The sequence below is a fragment of the Saimiri boliviensis genome, chromosome 1 (assembly GCF_048565385.1).
Source record: "Saimiri boliviensis isolate mSaiBol1 chromosome 1, mSaiBol1.pri, whole genome shotgun sequence".
In the NCBI taxonomy this organism is placed as follows: Eukaryota; Metazoa; Chordata; class Mammalia; order Primates; family Cebidae; genus Saimiri; species Saimiri boliviensis.
Window position 1 is genome coordinate 251,744,215 of NC_133449.1, and position 14,853 is coordinate 251,759,067.

Consider the following 14,853-nt stretch of genomic DNA (forward strand, 5'->3'; position numbering starts at 1 on the left):
CAATAAAAGAGTCACATAAGGCTTATTATCCCAGGAATACAAAGCTGATTTAAAAATTCATTTACTACATTAATAGACATAAGGGAGAAATAACAAAAATCAGTAATTCTAAAACACTATTTGATAACATTCAACTGCCATTCCTGAACAAAACAAATATTCAATAGAAATGAAAAGAAACTCTCTTGGCATGATTTAAAAAAACAACTATCACTACCCTAATGCAAATATCAAATTATAAAAATTTGGGAGCATTCCCATTGAAGTCAGGAAAAGCCCAGATGCTTGTTATTTCTATTACTCGTCAATTAACTGTAGATTTTATCCAATGCTTTAAGACAACAAAGAACAAAATCGTGTAAGAGATAAAATTTGCATCACACATTAACAGGGAAAAGACAGAATGTTTAGACAGTGCTGGGAAAACTAGGTTGCTATATGGAAAGAAATAAAATTGGATCCCTATTTCTCACCATATTGATAAAAAGGGATTCAATGGTACATTTAAAAATGGTTAGGATAGTAAATTTTATATTACGTGTAGCTCACCACAGTTCACAAACAAAACTCCACAGTAACTAAAAACCCATAACCAGGACCAGAAAAACTTTAACGTCAAAGACTCATTTTTTGTGAGCCATTTAGGTATACTCATACTGCATACACTATGTCTTAATTTGACACTCAAATAAATATGGCCACCAGGATTTAAAAAAAAAAAAAGGATGCGTTTAGATGATTAAAAGCTAAATGTGAAAGGCAAAAAGTCTAAGGAAGATAGTGTAGAAGGCTACTTTTTGACAGAGATAGGGAAGAGTTTCTTAAACTACAAAATCAAATCAGGAAGCAAAAAAATTTGTTGAATGACTTCAGAATTTAAAAAAATTTTTTTTTTTTTTTTGAGACAGTGTCTTGCTCTGTCACCAGGCGCCAGGCTGGAGTACAGTGGCATGATTACGGCTCACTGCAACCTCTGCCTCCTGGGTTCAAGCAATTCTGCCTCAGTCTCCTGAGTAGCTGGGACTACAGGTACACACCACCATATTCAGCTACATTTTTGTATTTTTAGTACAGACGGGGTTTCACCATGTTGGCCAGGATGGTCTCAATCTCTTGACCTTGTGATCTGCCTGCCTCAGCCTCCCAAAGTGCTGGGATTACAGGCGTGAGCCAAGGTACCCGGCCCAGAATTAAATTTTTGATTAGTAAGGCACATCATGAACAAAGTTTACAGACAACAGATTGGAAGAAGATATTCAGTGTCTAAATCAGAAAAGAGCCTAAAATCTAGAATATTAACAATGCCTGCCAATTAACAATAGGAAGAGCTAGCCCAATAGAAAAGTAAGACTAAAAATATGAATAGGCAACTTACAAAAGTAGCAACTTACAGAATAACATGCATATGAAGAGACAGTCAGATACATGCACATTAAAACAATGAGCCTGGGCATGGTGGCTCATGCCTATAACCCCCGCACTTTGGGAGGCCAAGGCAAGAGGATTACTTGAGTTCAGTAGTTCAAGACCAGCCTGGGGCAAGACCTCATCTCTGCTAAAAATTTTAAAAATCAGCCAGGCATGATGGTCTAAGTCTGTAGTCCCAGTTACTCAGGAGGCTGAGGCAGGAGGATTGCTTGAGCCTGGGAGATTGAAGCTGCAGTGAGCTATGATTGCAGCATTGCACTCCAGCCTGGACACCAGAGCAAGGCCCTGTTTCCAAAAAAAAAAAAATTCAACTTTATACTCAAATAGACTGGTTAAAATTAAAAGACTGAATCATGTCAAATGTTGGTGGGGCTATGAGAACCCTCACAACCTAATGACAGGTGTATAGACTGGTATAGCTATTCTGGAGAGCAATTTCTGAAATACTTAGACAAATTAAGTACATTACCCCATCCATAATCCTGTAATTCTACTTGAGTCCACTATCCATAGTAATTCTCACTTGGGCCCATAAATGAATATATACAAGAATGCCCATCCTACGGTAGCAGAGGGGAACAGGAGGTAATCTCAGTGCCTATCATGGAGGGAGAACGGGGGTAGATAAAACTTGTTGATGAAAGTATATGAAATACCACACAATCATTAGAAATAAGGAAATCAATTGTCAATTAGGAATATATTTTAAACAGTGATGGGGGAAAGTAAAAAAACAGATCTTAGGCACAATAATTCTTCTAAATTAAAAATACACACCAAAATATGCTCAGAAAACACACATTTAAAAACATACACAGAGCAGCCATGTCCTCCACCTTTCCCTTCTGAGCTGATGCTGCCTGGCTCATGTCAGCCTCTAGCCTACCCTCAATTAGTTATGGAGTTCCAATGGGGAAATATTTGTGGTTGATGTGGAAATTACCAAACAATCTGTATTATCAAGATCATGTTGAAAGATCTGGGAATAAGTGACTGAAGGAGATGACCCAGTTCCTCTATGAAATGTTAATGATGCAATATTTTAAAAGATCATTCAGCGGTACACCCATCATAAAGATGACCCTCCTCTTCCTGAGAATAATGAGAAGAAAAGTGAACAGATAAAAATCTTGTTTGGGACCAAGAATTCCTGAAAATTTACCAAGGAACTCTTTGACCTTACTCTGGCTGCAAGCTACTATCAAAGGTTTGTTACGTGAAAGTCTGCTGATAATATGATCAAGGAGAAAACACCTGTGGACATTCCCAAGCCCTTCAATATCAAAATAACTTTACTGAATGGGCGGAAGCCCAGGTACACAGAACCAGTGGTGTGAAGAAAAATGAAATGTGCCTGACATTGTAAAGATTGTTCCAAATACTAGCTGCAGTGCTCTAGAGTTTCTAATTATCTAACAGTAGACAAATCCAACAGCAAATCGACTGTATTAGCAGAATATTGTTACTGCACGTGCAGTTTGAGTACAGATTCCAAACCTACTGCTGAGTTTCTTCCAGTGTGACTGAAGGTTTTTTTCTTTGCTCTGAAAAAAACTGAACTGTGGGTTCTCTACAGAAACTGGCATTTTGGCATTTCCCTCCTTTTGTAAAGCAATTTCTGCCTAGTTTGTTATCCAGTTAACTTCAGTGGCCTTTTAAAAGTTAACACTGCAGATAAAACAACTTGCAAAAAGTTTTCTTAAAAAAAAAAACAAAAAAAAGACGACGACACATACATACAAAAGAATTGCTCCTTTGGGGAAATGGAGGGCAAGAAATCCCTAAAACTTCCTCTCACAAACAGCTGTCTAGAAAAAAATTCAAGTAAAAAATGAGTAATAAACAAGTCAGCAAAAGCAACATAGGAGCTGTACAATATAATGAGGACAGAGAGGGAAGAAGAGAAGGCTGAAACTAGCAAATACAGCTATAAAAACGTAAATCTCAGAAACTAGAGGATCCTGCTCTCCCAAACAAAACAGGCTGGCCCTGGCCCAATCACTTGACAGTAGAGCCCATCAGTGTGCTTCTACATAGGGCTGAGTTTCGAATCGTCATTTTAATGATCCACCCCTAGATACAGGGCAGGCAAGGTTCAGCAGAATTTTTTTTTTTTTAAAGAGACAGTGTCTCATTCCATAGGCCTGGCTGGAGAGCTGTGGTATGAGCAATGCTCACTGTAACCTCAAAATTCTAGGCTCCAGCAATCCTCTTACTTCGGCCTCATGAGTAGCTGGGATTACAGGTGCAAGTCACCACGCCCAGTTGATTTTAAAAAATTATTTGTACAGCCAGTGTCTCACTTTGATTCCCAGGCCAAGAACAGGTCCTGAACTCCCGGCTTCAAAAAATTCTCCCACCTCAGCCTCCCAAAGCAGAGGGATTACAGGCATAAGCCATCACACCCAGCTCCTACTTGAAATTTTAAAGCCAAGTAATGTGAAATTGTTTTCACTTAATTTTGAAAATAATCAGATAATACCAGTTGTTTAGAAGGGTTTCATGACTATTACATAAAAGCAAGATGTGATATAATGGAATCCCATTTCTGTAAAATAAAGAATGAAAAGAAAAGCACGTCTACATACAATTTTAAGAGCATGAAAAGGGTATAGAAGGTAAGCATAGTAAGCAAAAGAAAAGAAAGGTATTTATAATAAAAGGAATATACGTATTAATGTATTATACCAGTGGTATACAATCATATATGTGAGAATATACACAGAAATCTAAAAAAATCAGAGTCAACGGACATCAATGGTAGCTAAACTTAGAGGCTAAAGTTTCAGATTGTATTTCTCCCTTTTTACATTTTTTTAAAACAGTAAGCATATTTAGGTATTGGCTTGGCATACATTCACTGTCCTAGTTTATACTTCTGTAATAAGAAAATTTTCATAAAAAAATAAAAAATTATGAAGAACTACAAAAGTACTTGCTATCTAGAAGAAGGTAAGCAGGCAATCAATATTTTTCATTAGTGATTTTCATTAATATTTCATTTCATCAGCCTAAACATTCATAGGTCTAATGCTAAAAAAAACTTAGCTTTTAGTTGGTGGTTATTTCAGTCTAGTTTCTTGAAAATTCCAACACAAAACAGTGTTAATGCTTTAATATACTACAGACCTAAACTTTCACTCCTTTACAAAAATCGGCTTCTGTTTATACCTCAAAAAAAACCATGTTTCTGATTACACAATCTTCTATGCATATAGACATATTAAGAGGTATCTATTACATTTACTCATTTTTCTTTCTGGAATACTGTAAGTACATACAGAGTTTATATGGTAGAAGCAAAATTAGCCCTTTGCTGCGGTTTAAGCAGGGAGGAGTCCAAGAACTTTTGAGAATCTGAATATTTCTATACTAAACCACTGCATTTAAATGTTTATAAAAGATAAATGTATCTTGAAAATAGTAAAGGCATCTCTTTTAAGCTTAACTTTTGTCAAGAGACTTACCCTGAACTTAAGAAAGATGTTCATGAGAATAGATTTGCTTTAACCTGATAAATTTACTCTCAAACTACCCTCACATTTTGGAAACTACCTCACCATGGGCATTTTCCACCATGGGCCAGGTTTCATTGATGCTGCAGCTCCCTTGACTACAAAATGTTTTACCTCATCTACTAATTTTGATAAGAGAAATGATAATACTACTACCTGATGCCACCAGGCCCTCTTCCTTATGCCAGTCAGCCTTAAAAGTAGTAGTAACTCAATTCAGAGACTCACAGTAAAGTCTTAGTAACTTGAATTCACTGAAAGTAGATGACGGTTGCTAGGATCAGGGGAGAGGAGGAAATGGGGAGTTATTGTTCAGTGGGTACAGAGTTTCAGTGTAGGGACAAGAAACTTCTGGGGGTTGATGGTGGATGATGGTTACAGAGTAATGTGACTGTACCTAATGCTACTGAGATGTACACATTAAAATGGTAAATTTTATGTTATGTATATATCATAGTTTAATTCTTTTTAAAAGAGACAGCGTCTCACTCCATTGCTTAGGCAGGAGTGCAGTGGCATGATCTTAGTTCACTGCAGCCTTGAACTCCTGGGCTCAAGTGATCCTCAACACACCAAGTATTAGGACTACAGGCACAGGCCACCATGACCAGCTAATTTTTAAATTTTTTGTAGATATAGACTCCAACTATGTTGCCCAGACTGATCTCAAATGAGCATTTGATCTCCTGGCCTCAAATGGTCTTCCTACTTCAGGCTCCCAAAGTGATGGGATTACAGGCAAGAGTCACTGATCCTGGCCAAAATTATTTTAATGTAGTAACAAATGCTTTCCATCCTGCTTTAGACTTCAACAATGTGAAAAACTACTGCCATGAGTTCAATTTCCCGGCCTAGTTCTACTACTTCCACCCATCTTCCAATCTACAACCACCCTGTGTTGGACAACCCAGGGAGAAAAATGATGGTGGGAGGGGCAACCCAAGTGAAAACAAGTTCAGAGTGGGGTTGGGAGGAGAGTGCAGCAGGACGGATCTGGGTTCCTTTACCCTGACACTTGTTTCTATTGTTCACTTGTGACCCTTCCCAAATCAGTTTTCTAATCCCAAAGAAACTCACAATATGCTGAGGGTATGGCAGATTTGGCTTAAACAGTTATTATCCTGACAGGTCACCAGCATTGTAACCTGCTTCAACCTTACAGTCCTATGTCCTACTCCCTTATGTCAGGAACCCTGATGATGATGTCCTAGCAGCCTAGAAGCTGAGCTGGGCAAAGGTTTTACAGTAACCCATTAAATCAAATAGTACAGTCTGTAACAGTCTATACTCTCGCCTCTCTCTCTTCCTCTAACTAGAATACCCCGATTCCACAATATCAAACTCAGAAGGAACTTTCACTAAGAAATACTTTTCAAATACCCTCTGTAATATGGCTACTAGTCTGGTCTTCATTCACTAGATGAAACCCTTAAACTAAAAAGGGCTTTACCTTTCTCCCCCCACACATACCTGAGGATGAAGCAGGAGCCCTGTTAAAATTGTCTCCATTTTCTCCAGAAGAATACCTATCCTGTGAGAAGGAAGAAAGAAAAGACTAGTTTCCTACTTTGAATAAAAATTTGTCATTTATTTCACAAATACTAGAAAATTATAACAATTTAGCTTTGTGCAGAACAAAATAATGATAGACTGTAAGGTTTTCTGGATCATTGGATGTTCCTTTACTAATTATTCTAAGGCATCTTCACTTTAACATTGTACATGTAACACTAATATATATCACTAGAACAGTAGTCAGAAAGCTACAGCAACAGGCCAAATCTGGTAGACCACCTGATTCTGTAAACAGTTGTACTGGAGCACTGCAATAGCAAAGTTGTGACAGACAGGTAAGGCCTTTAAAGTCAAAATTATTTACTATCTGGCCCTTTATAGAAAGGGTTTCCTGACACCTGACTTAAAATAAAAGTTTAGTCATTTAAGTCACCCATACTCCTGAAAAGTACAATCAGGCTGGGTGTGGTAGCTCACACATGTAATCCCAGCACTGTGGGAGGCTGAGGCAGGAGGATCACCTGAGCCCAGGAATTCAAGACCAGCCTGGGCAACATGGCAAAACCCTGACTCTACTAAAAATACAAAAAGTTATCCAGGTGTAGTGGCATGAGCCTGGAGTCCCAGCTACTCAGGAGGCTGAGGTGGGAGGCTGACTTGCGCATGGGAGGCAGAGGTTGAAGAGGGCGAAGATCAAACCATTTCACTCCCACCTGGGTAACAGAATGAGACCCTGTCTCAAAATATAAAAATAGAAAATATAATAAAATATTATAAAATCTGACAAAATAATACATGAATAAATCAATGCTGGTCAATATACATTATTGTTTGCAGAGTTCCATATACTACAATACTAGAGTATTAGTGATTTAACACTAATCTTTGCTCTAGAAAAGTACTACAGAAAAATTTAAAACCTCTACTATGTTCATAATGAAACCAATTAATGGTACTCTCACGTTTTAAAAAGGAATTCACTGGCTGGGCATGGTGGCTTATGCCTGTAATCCCAGTTTTTTGGGAGGCCGAGGTGGGCAGATCACCTGAGGTTGCAAGTTTGAGACCAGCCTGACCAATATGGAGAAACACCATCTACACTAAAAATACAAAATTAGCTGGGTGTGGTGGCGCATGCCTATAATCCCAGCTACTTGGGAGACTGAGGCAGGAGAATAGCTTGAACCCAGGAGGCAAAGGTTGCAGTGAGCCAAGTTCCCGCCATTGCATTCCAGCCTGGGCAACAAGAGCTAAACTCTGTTTCAAAGAAAAAAAAAAAAAAGGAATTCACTGTAAATTCACTTATGCACTGAAAACAATTTATCTATATATGCAACCTGCCACTGCATTACAATTACAATGAAAAGGTGTATCCTCAGCTATAGCATCAGAATATTCACAGTTAATTTTAATCAAATTTGTCACAGCAGTAGCTGAAGACTGTCTTTCCTCTCAAATACGAATTGTTCCACTCTCCCTACTTTAGGCTAAAGAAAATTATTTACTATTAGCACACATGCATTACATAAGCAATGGTGGAATGACTGTTGAATTTAGAAAATTCACCTTCTGTTATAAAATCAAAAGCTGAATGCCAAGTTAATTTTGGAAGCTTCCAACATTTCTATGGACAGCTCTAGATTAACGACAATTCGAGTAAGTTTTTTCTCACTTCCAACTCTTAGGGTGTCCTTATTATCATTAATCCACACCTTTATTTCTCACATAAGCTTTAATTACAGCTAAAGTTCAGAATAGAGAATTCTTGCACATGACAATCAGAATTTAATAATTTAAGAATGAAAGGAAAGCTACAAATGATATCTTAATCAACTGACTACATTAGAACAGTTGCAGTGTTCCTTCGAAGAAGTTCAGTTAACTAAGTCCCAACCCTACAGAGAGTGCACCAAAGTAGGCATCTTTAGGTAACATCTATTTGCTAAAACTTCTTTCACAAAGGCACTGACACTTAAAACTATTTTTATAAAGCTTAAGAGTCATCCAAACATTTTTCTGAGTTATCATTAAGAGCACAATAACAACAGCATACTTGAAATGCCTTGGGGTTTCAGTAATGCTACAGTAAAAGAAAAAAAAAGTTTCAGTTTATTACTACCACAGACACTAAAACAAACAAGAACAATTATCCAATCTTTTCTATTTAAAATCTGAAGACTTTTTTCTTGTTTATAATGCTCAAAGTAGTATACAGTAAATAGAGCCAAAAAAGAAAAAAAAAAGGATGGTTTTACAAGTGTTATAAAACACTCTTGCACTAAAGAACTGAAAAACTTATTAGATCATCTTCAAGCTATGGAACTTAATATCCCACATATATCCAACTTACAAATTCCAAGGGTGAATTCTGAACAAGACATCAAAAATAATATGCAACAGAATTTTATCATAAAAAAGCTTAACCAGCCAGGTGTGGTAGCTTACGCCTGTAATTCCAACACTTTGGGAGGCTGAGGCAGGCAGATCACCTGAGATCAGGAGTTCAAGACCAGCCTGTCCAACATGGTGTAGCCCCATTTCTACTAAAAGTACAAAAATTAGCTAGGCGTGGTGGCAGGCACTTGTAATCCCAGCTCCTTTGGAGGCTGAGGCAAGAGAATCGCTTGAACCTGAGAGGTGGAGGTGGCAGTGAGCTGAGATCTCACCACTGCATTCCAGACTGGGTGACAGAGCAAGACTCTGTCTCAAAAAATAAAAATAAAAAGCATCAGAACAAATGAAATTAAGTTAAAGATTTTGAGATGGGATTACCCTGGATTATCTGCATGAGTCCTAATTGCCATCACAAGTGTCCTTTTAATAGAGAAAGCGGGAGATAACACAAAGACCAACAAAGGAGGCGGCAACATGGGAGTCAAGAGATATGTAGCCACAAGCTGAGGAACGCCTACAGCCACTAGAAGCTAGAAGCAGCAAAGATTCTGTCCTAGAACTTCCAGAGGGAGGGCAGCCCAGCTGACATCTTGATTTTTAACTTCCAGCTTCCAAAACTGTAAGAATAAGTAATGTTGCTTTAAGTCACCCAGTTTGTGGTAATCTGTTATAGCAGCCACAGAAAATTAATACATTAGCCTTCTTCCTGTTGCCCTAATACCCCAAGTTTGTCCCCTCCTCCTTCTCAAAGGTTCCTTTAGAATCTTTGCACATGATGTCCTGTTGGGACTCTCTTAAGTTTCAGGCTCATGAGTCACTGTCTGAGAAGCCTTCCCTCTCCAACTATATGCACCCCACATCAGTTTCACACACACATTTCCCTAATTTTTTATAGTACTTTTCACTATAATTATTTGGTTTTCAAATGCATTTATTCTATCTTCTCAAGTAAAATACAACATCTGTAATAGCAAGCACCTTATGTTCACCACTATCTCCAGCACCTACTAGGACTCAAAGATTCGTTGAATGAATCACAGGTCTCATCATTAGCTTACCACTTAACATACTTAGCTGTAAACCATTTATAATCTCTCAAACCACCCAAATGAGCCAATTCAGAAATTTCAAATATTTAACACATAAGGGTTCTCATATGCAGCTACAAATAATCCTTTTGCATTTTGATGAACACTTTGTTTTCACCTGTATTCTTACTATTTTCAATGTTGGAATATCATATATACGTTCATTTTCTTATCTCAACAATTACTATTAACATTGCTACTGCTGCTTAATAAAACTGTAATTGCGGATGGTCTAATTACTCAGTTACTGTTTCCACTTTAACCACAAGAGATTTTGGCTTTTGAAACCACAAAAACTGTAAGTAGATCAGACAGAAGTGATCAGACAAAAGTGACCAGGCTTACTTTCATGGTCAGTTAACAAGAAGCCTTACAGCTAGTAAGTAAGCAATGGAGTTATCTAATACACTCACCATACCCAACTCATCCCACTAAGCCTGCAAGAAATGCGTAAATGACTAATTGTCAAGATTTCTGGACTATATAATTGCTAGATTATCAACTCTTTCTTAACTTCACATCTTTCACTGTTCCATCCCCAGGTGGTATACTCACTTCAAAATCTAGAATTGAGAAATTCTACCCAAAATTCTACAGTTCTACTAGAACAATGACCTATTATTTCAAAATTATATAAGCATAGGTCAACATTTGGTCTCCAAATAAAGCTCCTGAGAAGCACAGAAAAGGATCACAGACAGAGCTGCCATAAATTCAAAAGCCCAGCTTTCTCTTGAAAAGCAAACTCAGAACAACAAATCAAAATGGTGTCTAAAAGAAATGGAATAAAAGACTTTAGATTTCTTCTATATAAAATTGTAATGTATTCATCTCTAATTTCTGTACTTTATTTTTTGAGACAGTCTTGCTCCGTTGCCTAGGCTGGAGTACAGTTGCCGGGCCTCAGCTCACTGCAATCTCTACCTCCAGATTTCAAGCAAGTCTCCTGCCTCAGCCATCCAAGTAACTGAGACTACTGGTGTGTGCCACTGTGCCCAGCTAATTTTTTTGTATTTTTAGTAGAGAAGGGGTTTTGCTACGTTGGCCAGGCTCGTCTGGAACTCCTGGCCTCAAATGATCTGGCTTCCTTGGCCTCCCAAGTGCTGGGATTACAAGTATGAACCACCACACTGGCCATCTCTGCACTTTTTATTCAGCCTAGGAAGGCAAAGATCATGATTGCACCATGTTCCTTCAGGTCAACTAAGCCAAAGAATAATGGCACAATCAGCACAGCACCAGGTATTAAGTTTGCAGATAAACGCAAAAGGTATACTACAAATTCACCAAACATAAATAAATGTACTAAGCATCATAAGGTAGACTTGTCAACATATTCAATTTAGTATTCCCAATTTCAAGAAACTACGTTATTGAATAACATAAAGATTCCAAAAAGGTAAATTCGAAAGATCTGATAGTCATCCTCAGAAACCCAATGCAATAAATTTGCACAACACCCTACAGTACAATATGCTGTTTAAACACTTCATAAAGACAAAAATCTCAGACTAAAAAAATAAATTGGACAGATGGCTATTAAGACCAGGGGAAATAAAGTATGTATTCGTGAATTAAACTTTGTATTGTAACAAATCTATTGAGAACAAGGGGGAAAAAGAACTATAAAAGACGCCCTCTGAACAAGTAATTCCATTTTTGAAAAAATAATCCTAAATTAAAACAAATTAAGACATAAACATTAATGACAATAACAGAGCGAGTTGCTAACACCACTAAAATTCCTACAAAAGTTGTAACATGGAATAGTTAGTGCTGAAGTGTGAAAAAAAGATGGATTCAAAAGTTGCTGTTATATGGCCCACGCCTATAATCCCAGCACTTTGGGAAGCCAAAGTGGGAGGATCATCTGATGTCAGGAGTTCAAGTCCAGCCTGGCCAACAGAGTGAAACCCTGTCTCTACTGAAAAAAAATTACCTGGGTGTGGTGGCCTGTAGTCCCAGCTACTTGGGAGGCTGAGGCAGGAGAATTGCATGAACCTGGGAGGCAGAGGTCACAGGGAGCCGAGACTACACCACTGCACTCCAGCCTGGGCAAGAGTGAGACTCCATCTCAAAAAAAAAATTACTGTTATATACTATCATTAAAACTACATAAAACATGTTTGGGCCAGGCATAGTGGCTCATGCCTGTAATCCCTGTACTTTGGAAGGCCGAGGTGACTGGATCACCTGAGGGCAGGAGTTCAAGGCCAGCCTGGCCAAAATTAGCTGTGCATGCTGGCATGCCCACTAGTCCCAGCTACTCAGGAGGCTGAGGCAGGAGAATTGCTTGAACCCAGAAGGCAGAGGCTGCAGTGAGCCCAGATGGCAAGACTGCACTCCAGCCTAGGTGACAGAGCAAGACTGTCTCAAAACAACAACAAAAATGTCTGGAAAAAAACAGAAGAAAATTTATTTAAAAAATTTAACTGGAGAGCTTGTCTGTTGGGCAAGATTTGTAGGTGACTTTCTCCACTTTTACCAAAAAAGTGATAATATTTTTTATAAGAGAACTATAAAAAGATAACAGGCCAGGTGTAATGGCTCGCAACCGTAATCCCAACACTTTGAGAATGTCGCCTGAACTCAGGAGTTGGAGGCCAGCCTGGGCAACAGAGTGAGACTTCATCTCTACAAAAATTTAAAAAAATTTTTTTAAAAGGTAACATGTTATTTCTTTAAAAATACAGTTCCAAGACAAGAAACATAATAAATTTAGATTTGTATTTTGGGTATTTTAATGTAAACTTCACATATTGATCAAATTCAACTAGGATCAAAGATTGCATATTTTATATTTTTGTCTAAAATAAGAACTTCCACTAAGGCAAAACTTGAAATCAGAAAGTGTCGGAACTGACATACACTCAAATTGGAAATTCTGAAGGGGGGAAAAAATCAACTTGTAGAGACACTATCAAGTAAATAACACACAAAAATAATCTCTTAAAATATACTATCTTTTAAAGTACCTTCTATTAATCTTTTTAAAGCCAATTTCCAAGTCAGAACTGAAACCCAAAACACTTACCCCACGAGCCCTTCCTAAATGACAATGTAATTCCCCAAATGCCATTAAGAAAAAAGATCTGAGGATTCATACAAACTGACATTACCAACTCAATCAGCCTAGTATAATTTATCTTGCGAACCTTCCTTGCACAAAATCAATTTTCAGAATTCAAAATATACCCAAAACGTTAATTATTGTTTTTGATTTTCCATATGAGGGTCTCTCAGGGATATCAACCGTATTTGCACAAGTTTGCTTTCACCTGTAGAAGTCCTAAATCACTGAGATTTATATTAGGTCATTAATATTTTACATCTATTTTAGCTTTTAATTATCAAATTGCCTCAAGGTATTGTATTCTATTTAAGGCTTAGCGTGCCTCTTACTCCTCATAAAAGTTAATAACAATCACATGGAGATAAACACTGACACAGACTGTATAATTTAGAACTCTCACCACAGTGATTTTCAACTTTGGTAAAATCCGTAGCATTTAATAACTAAAGTTTAAATCAAGCGTCCCCAAACTTTTTACACAGGGGGCCAGTTCACTGTCCCTCAGACCGTTGGAGGGCCGCCACATACTGTGCTCCTCTCACTGACCACCAATGAAAGAGGTGCCCCTTCCTGAAGTGCGGCGGGGGGCCGGATAAATGGCCTCAGGGGGCCGCATGCGGCCCGCGGGCCGTAGTTTGGGAACACCTGGTTTAAATGCTTTTACCTTATCAAATATGGGAACATAGGAAGACATATGAGGGTTGATCTCTGCTTCCCAATCTTCATCTCCCATGGTGGCTTCAAGTTCTAGTCAGGAAAAAAAAAAAAAAAAAAAAAAAATGCACATTTGGACTCAATGTGATCAGAATCATTGCTTTAAAAGTAAACTACCCAAAAGTTTTTTCCAAAGAAAGAATTAGGTCTCTTCTTATATAAAGGTGGCATTTATCTCCATCCTTTTTATCTTTAAAAACTACTTGAACCTCTTACCTAATCACTGTAGAAATCGCCATGTCCCCAGTGAGGCTTAGGCTTTTCCCCAAAATCTGTTCATAGAATTTATCTCCTCCCTCAGAGGGTCCCCAAACGACTTGCTATCAAAAGGGAAGAGATTTTTTTTCAGAAACTACTTAAGATTTCTCCCTCGGCATGATTAACGTCTAAGATGGATAGGATGTGTGCTTTGGGGTGTTGCTGGCGTGCGCCGGGGCGGGGGCAGAGGTACGGGAGTTGGGGCGGGGGGCGGCGACTGGGTGAAGAGTTCTTGGATTTTCGCGGGGAAGGGAAGAAGGCTTGGGTGGCCCAAATACCTCCAACAAAGGATGACCAGCTTCATCAAGGAGCGTTTGTACACAAATGGTACTCCGACCATCTCTGTTCACAGAAAAGGCGGTGTAGAGGGTGTAGAGGCCGGGCCTTCACCTCCTCTGCAGGCCTCAAGCCCAGGCTTTGGGCACCAATGGGACTTTGCGACCTCGAGGCAGAAAGGCTCGAAAGGACGACTTCAAAACACCGCCTACCCCATCCACTTTTCCGCCAAAAGCCGATTACCCGGGAGCCCGGGCCGAGTTCTGGGCAGTTTCCGTAGAAAACCGGCCCACTCACCTCTCCGCGGCTTGCTCTCCCCAGTCCTAGCAGGCGCCCACGCGGCTTAAACGGCTGCACGTGCAAGACGCCCTTTGCGTCAGGTACGCGGCTCCAACAACAAACCAGGCCATTTGTTGACGATTGGCTGGTGACTAGCCAATCAGCACTTAGACGGCCGGTGGCATCCCGCCTCCACCTCCACGCTGCGCATTCCCTAAGCGCTCGTGTTGGGGCTCCTATGGCAACGCTTTGGCCTCCTCATCGAGTGGCCCGTTGGGCCTGCGGGTACAAGGCTGGCTGAGGGCCCACTCGC

General features: G+C 39.1%; 1 protein-coding gene across 3 annotated transcripts in view; it reads right to left on the reverse strand.

The window, feature by feature from the left end:
• Nucleotides 1-14,599, reverse strand: part of DDX4 (DEAD-box helicase 4) — a 71,053-nt gene extending 56,454 nt beyond the window's left edge. For all 3 annotated transcript variants that reach the window (XM_074392955.1, XM_074392960.1, XM_003925844.4), the window contains exons 1-3: nt 14,559-14,599; nt 13,678-13,760; nt 6,414-6,474 (exon numbers count right to left, since the gene is read on the reverse strand). In XM_074392955.1, coding sequence (XP_074249056.1) covers nt 6,414-6,474; nt 13,678-13,746 — 130 coding nt within the window. In that variant the 5' untranslated portion in view covers nt 13,747-13,760; nt 14,559-14,599. The remainder of the gene's footprint in view (nt 1-6,413; nt 6,475-13,677; nt 13,761-14,558) is intronic.
• Between the last annotated feature and the right edge of the window lie 254 nt (nt 14,600-14,853).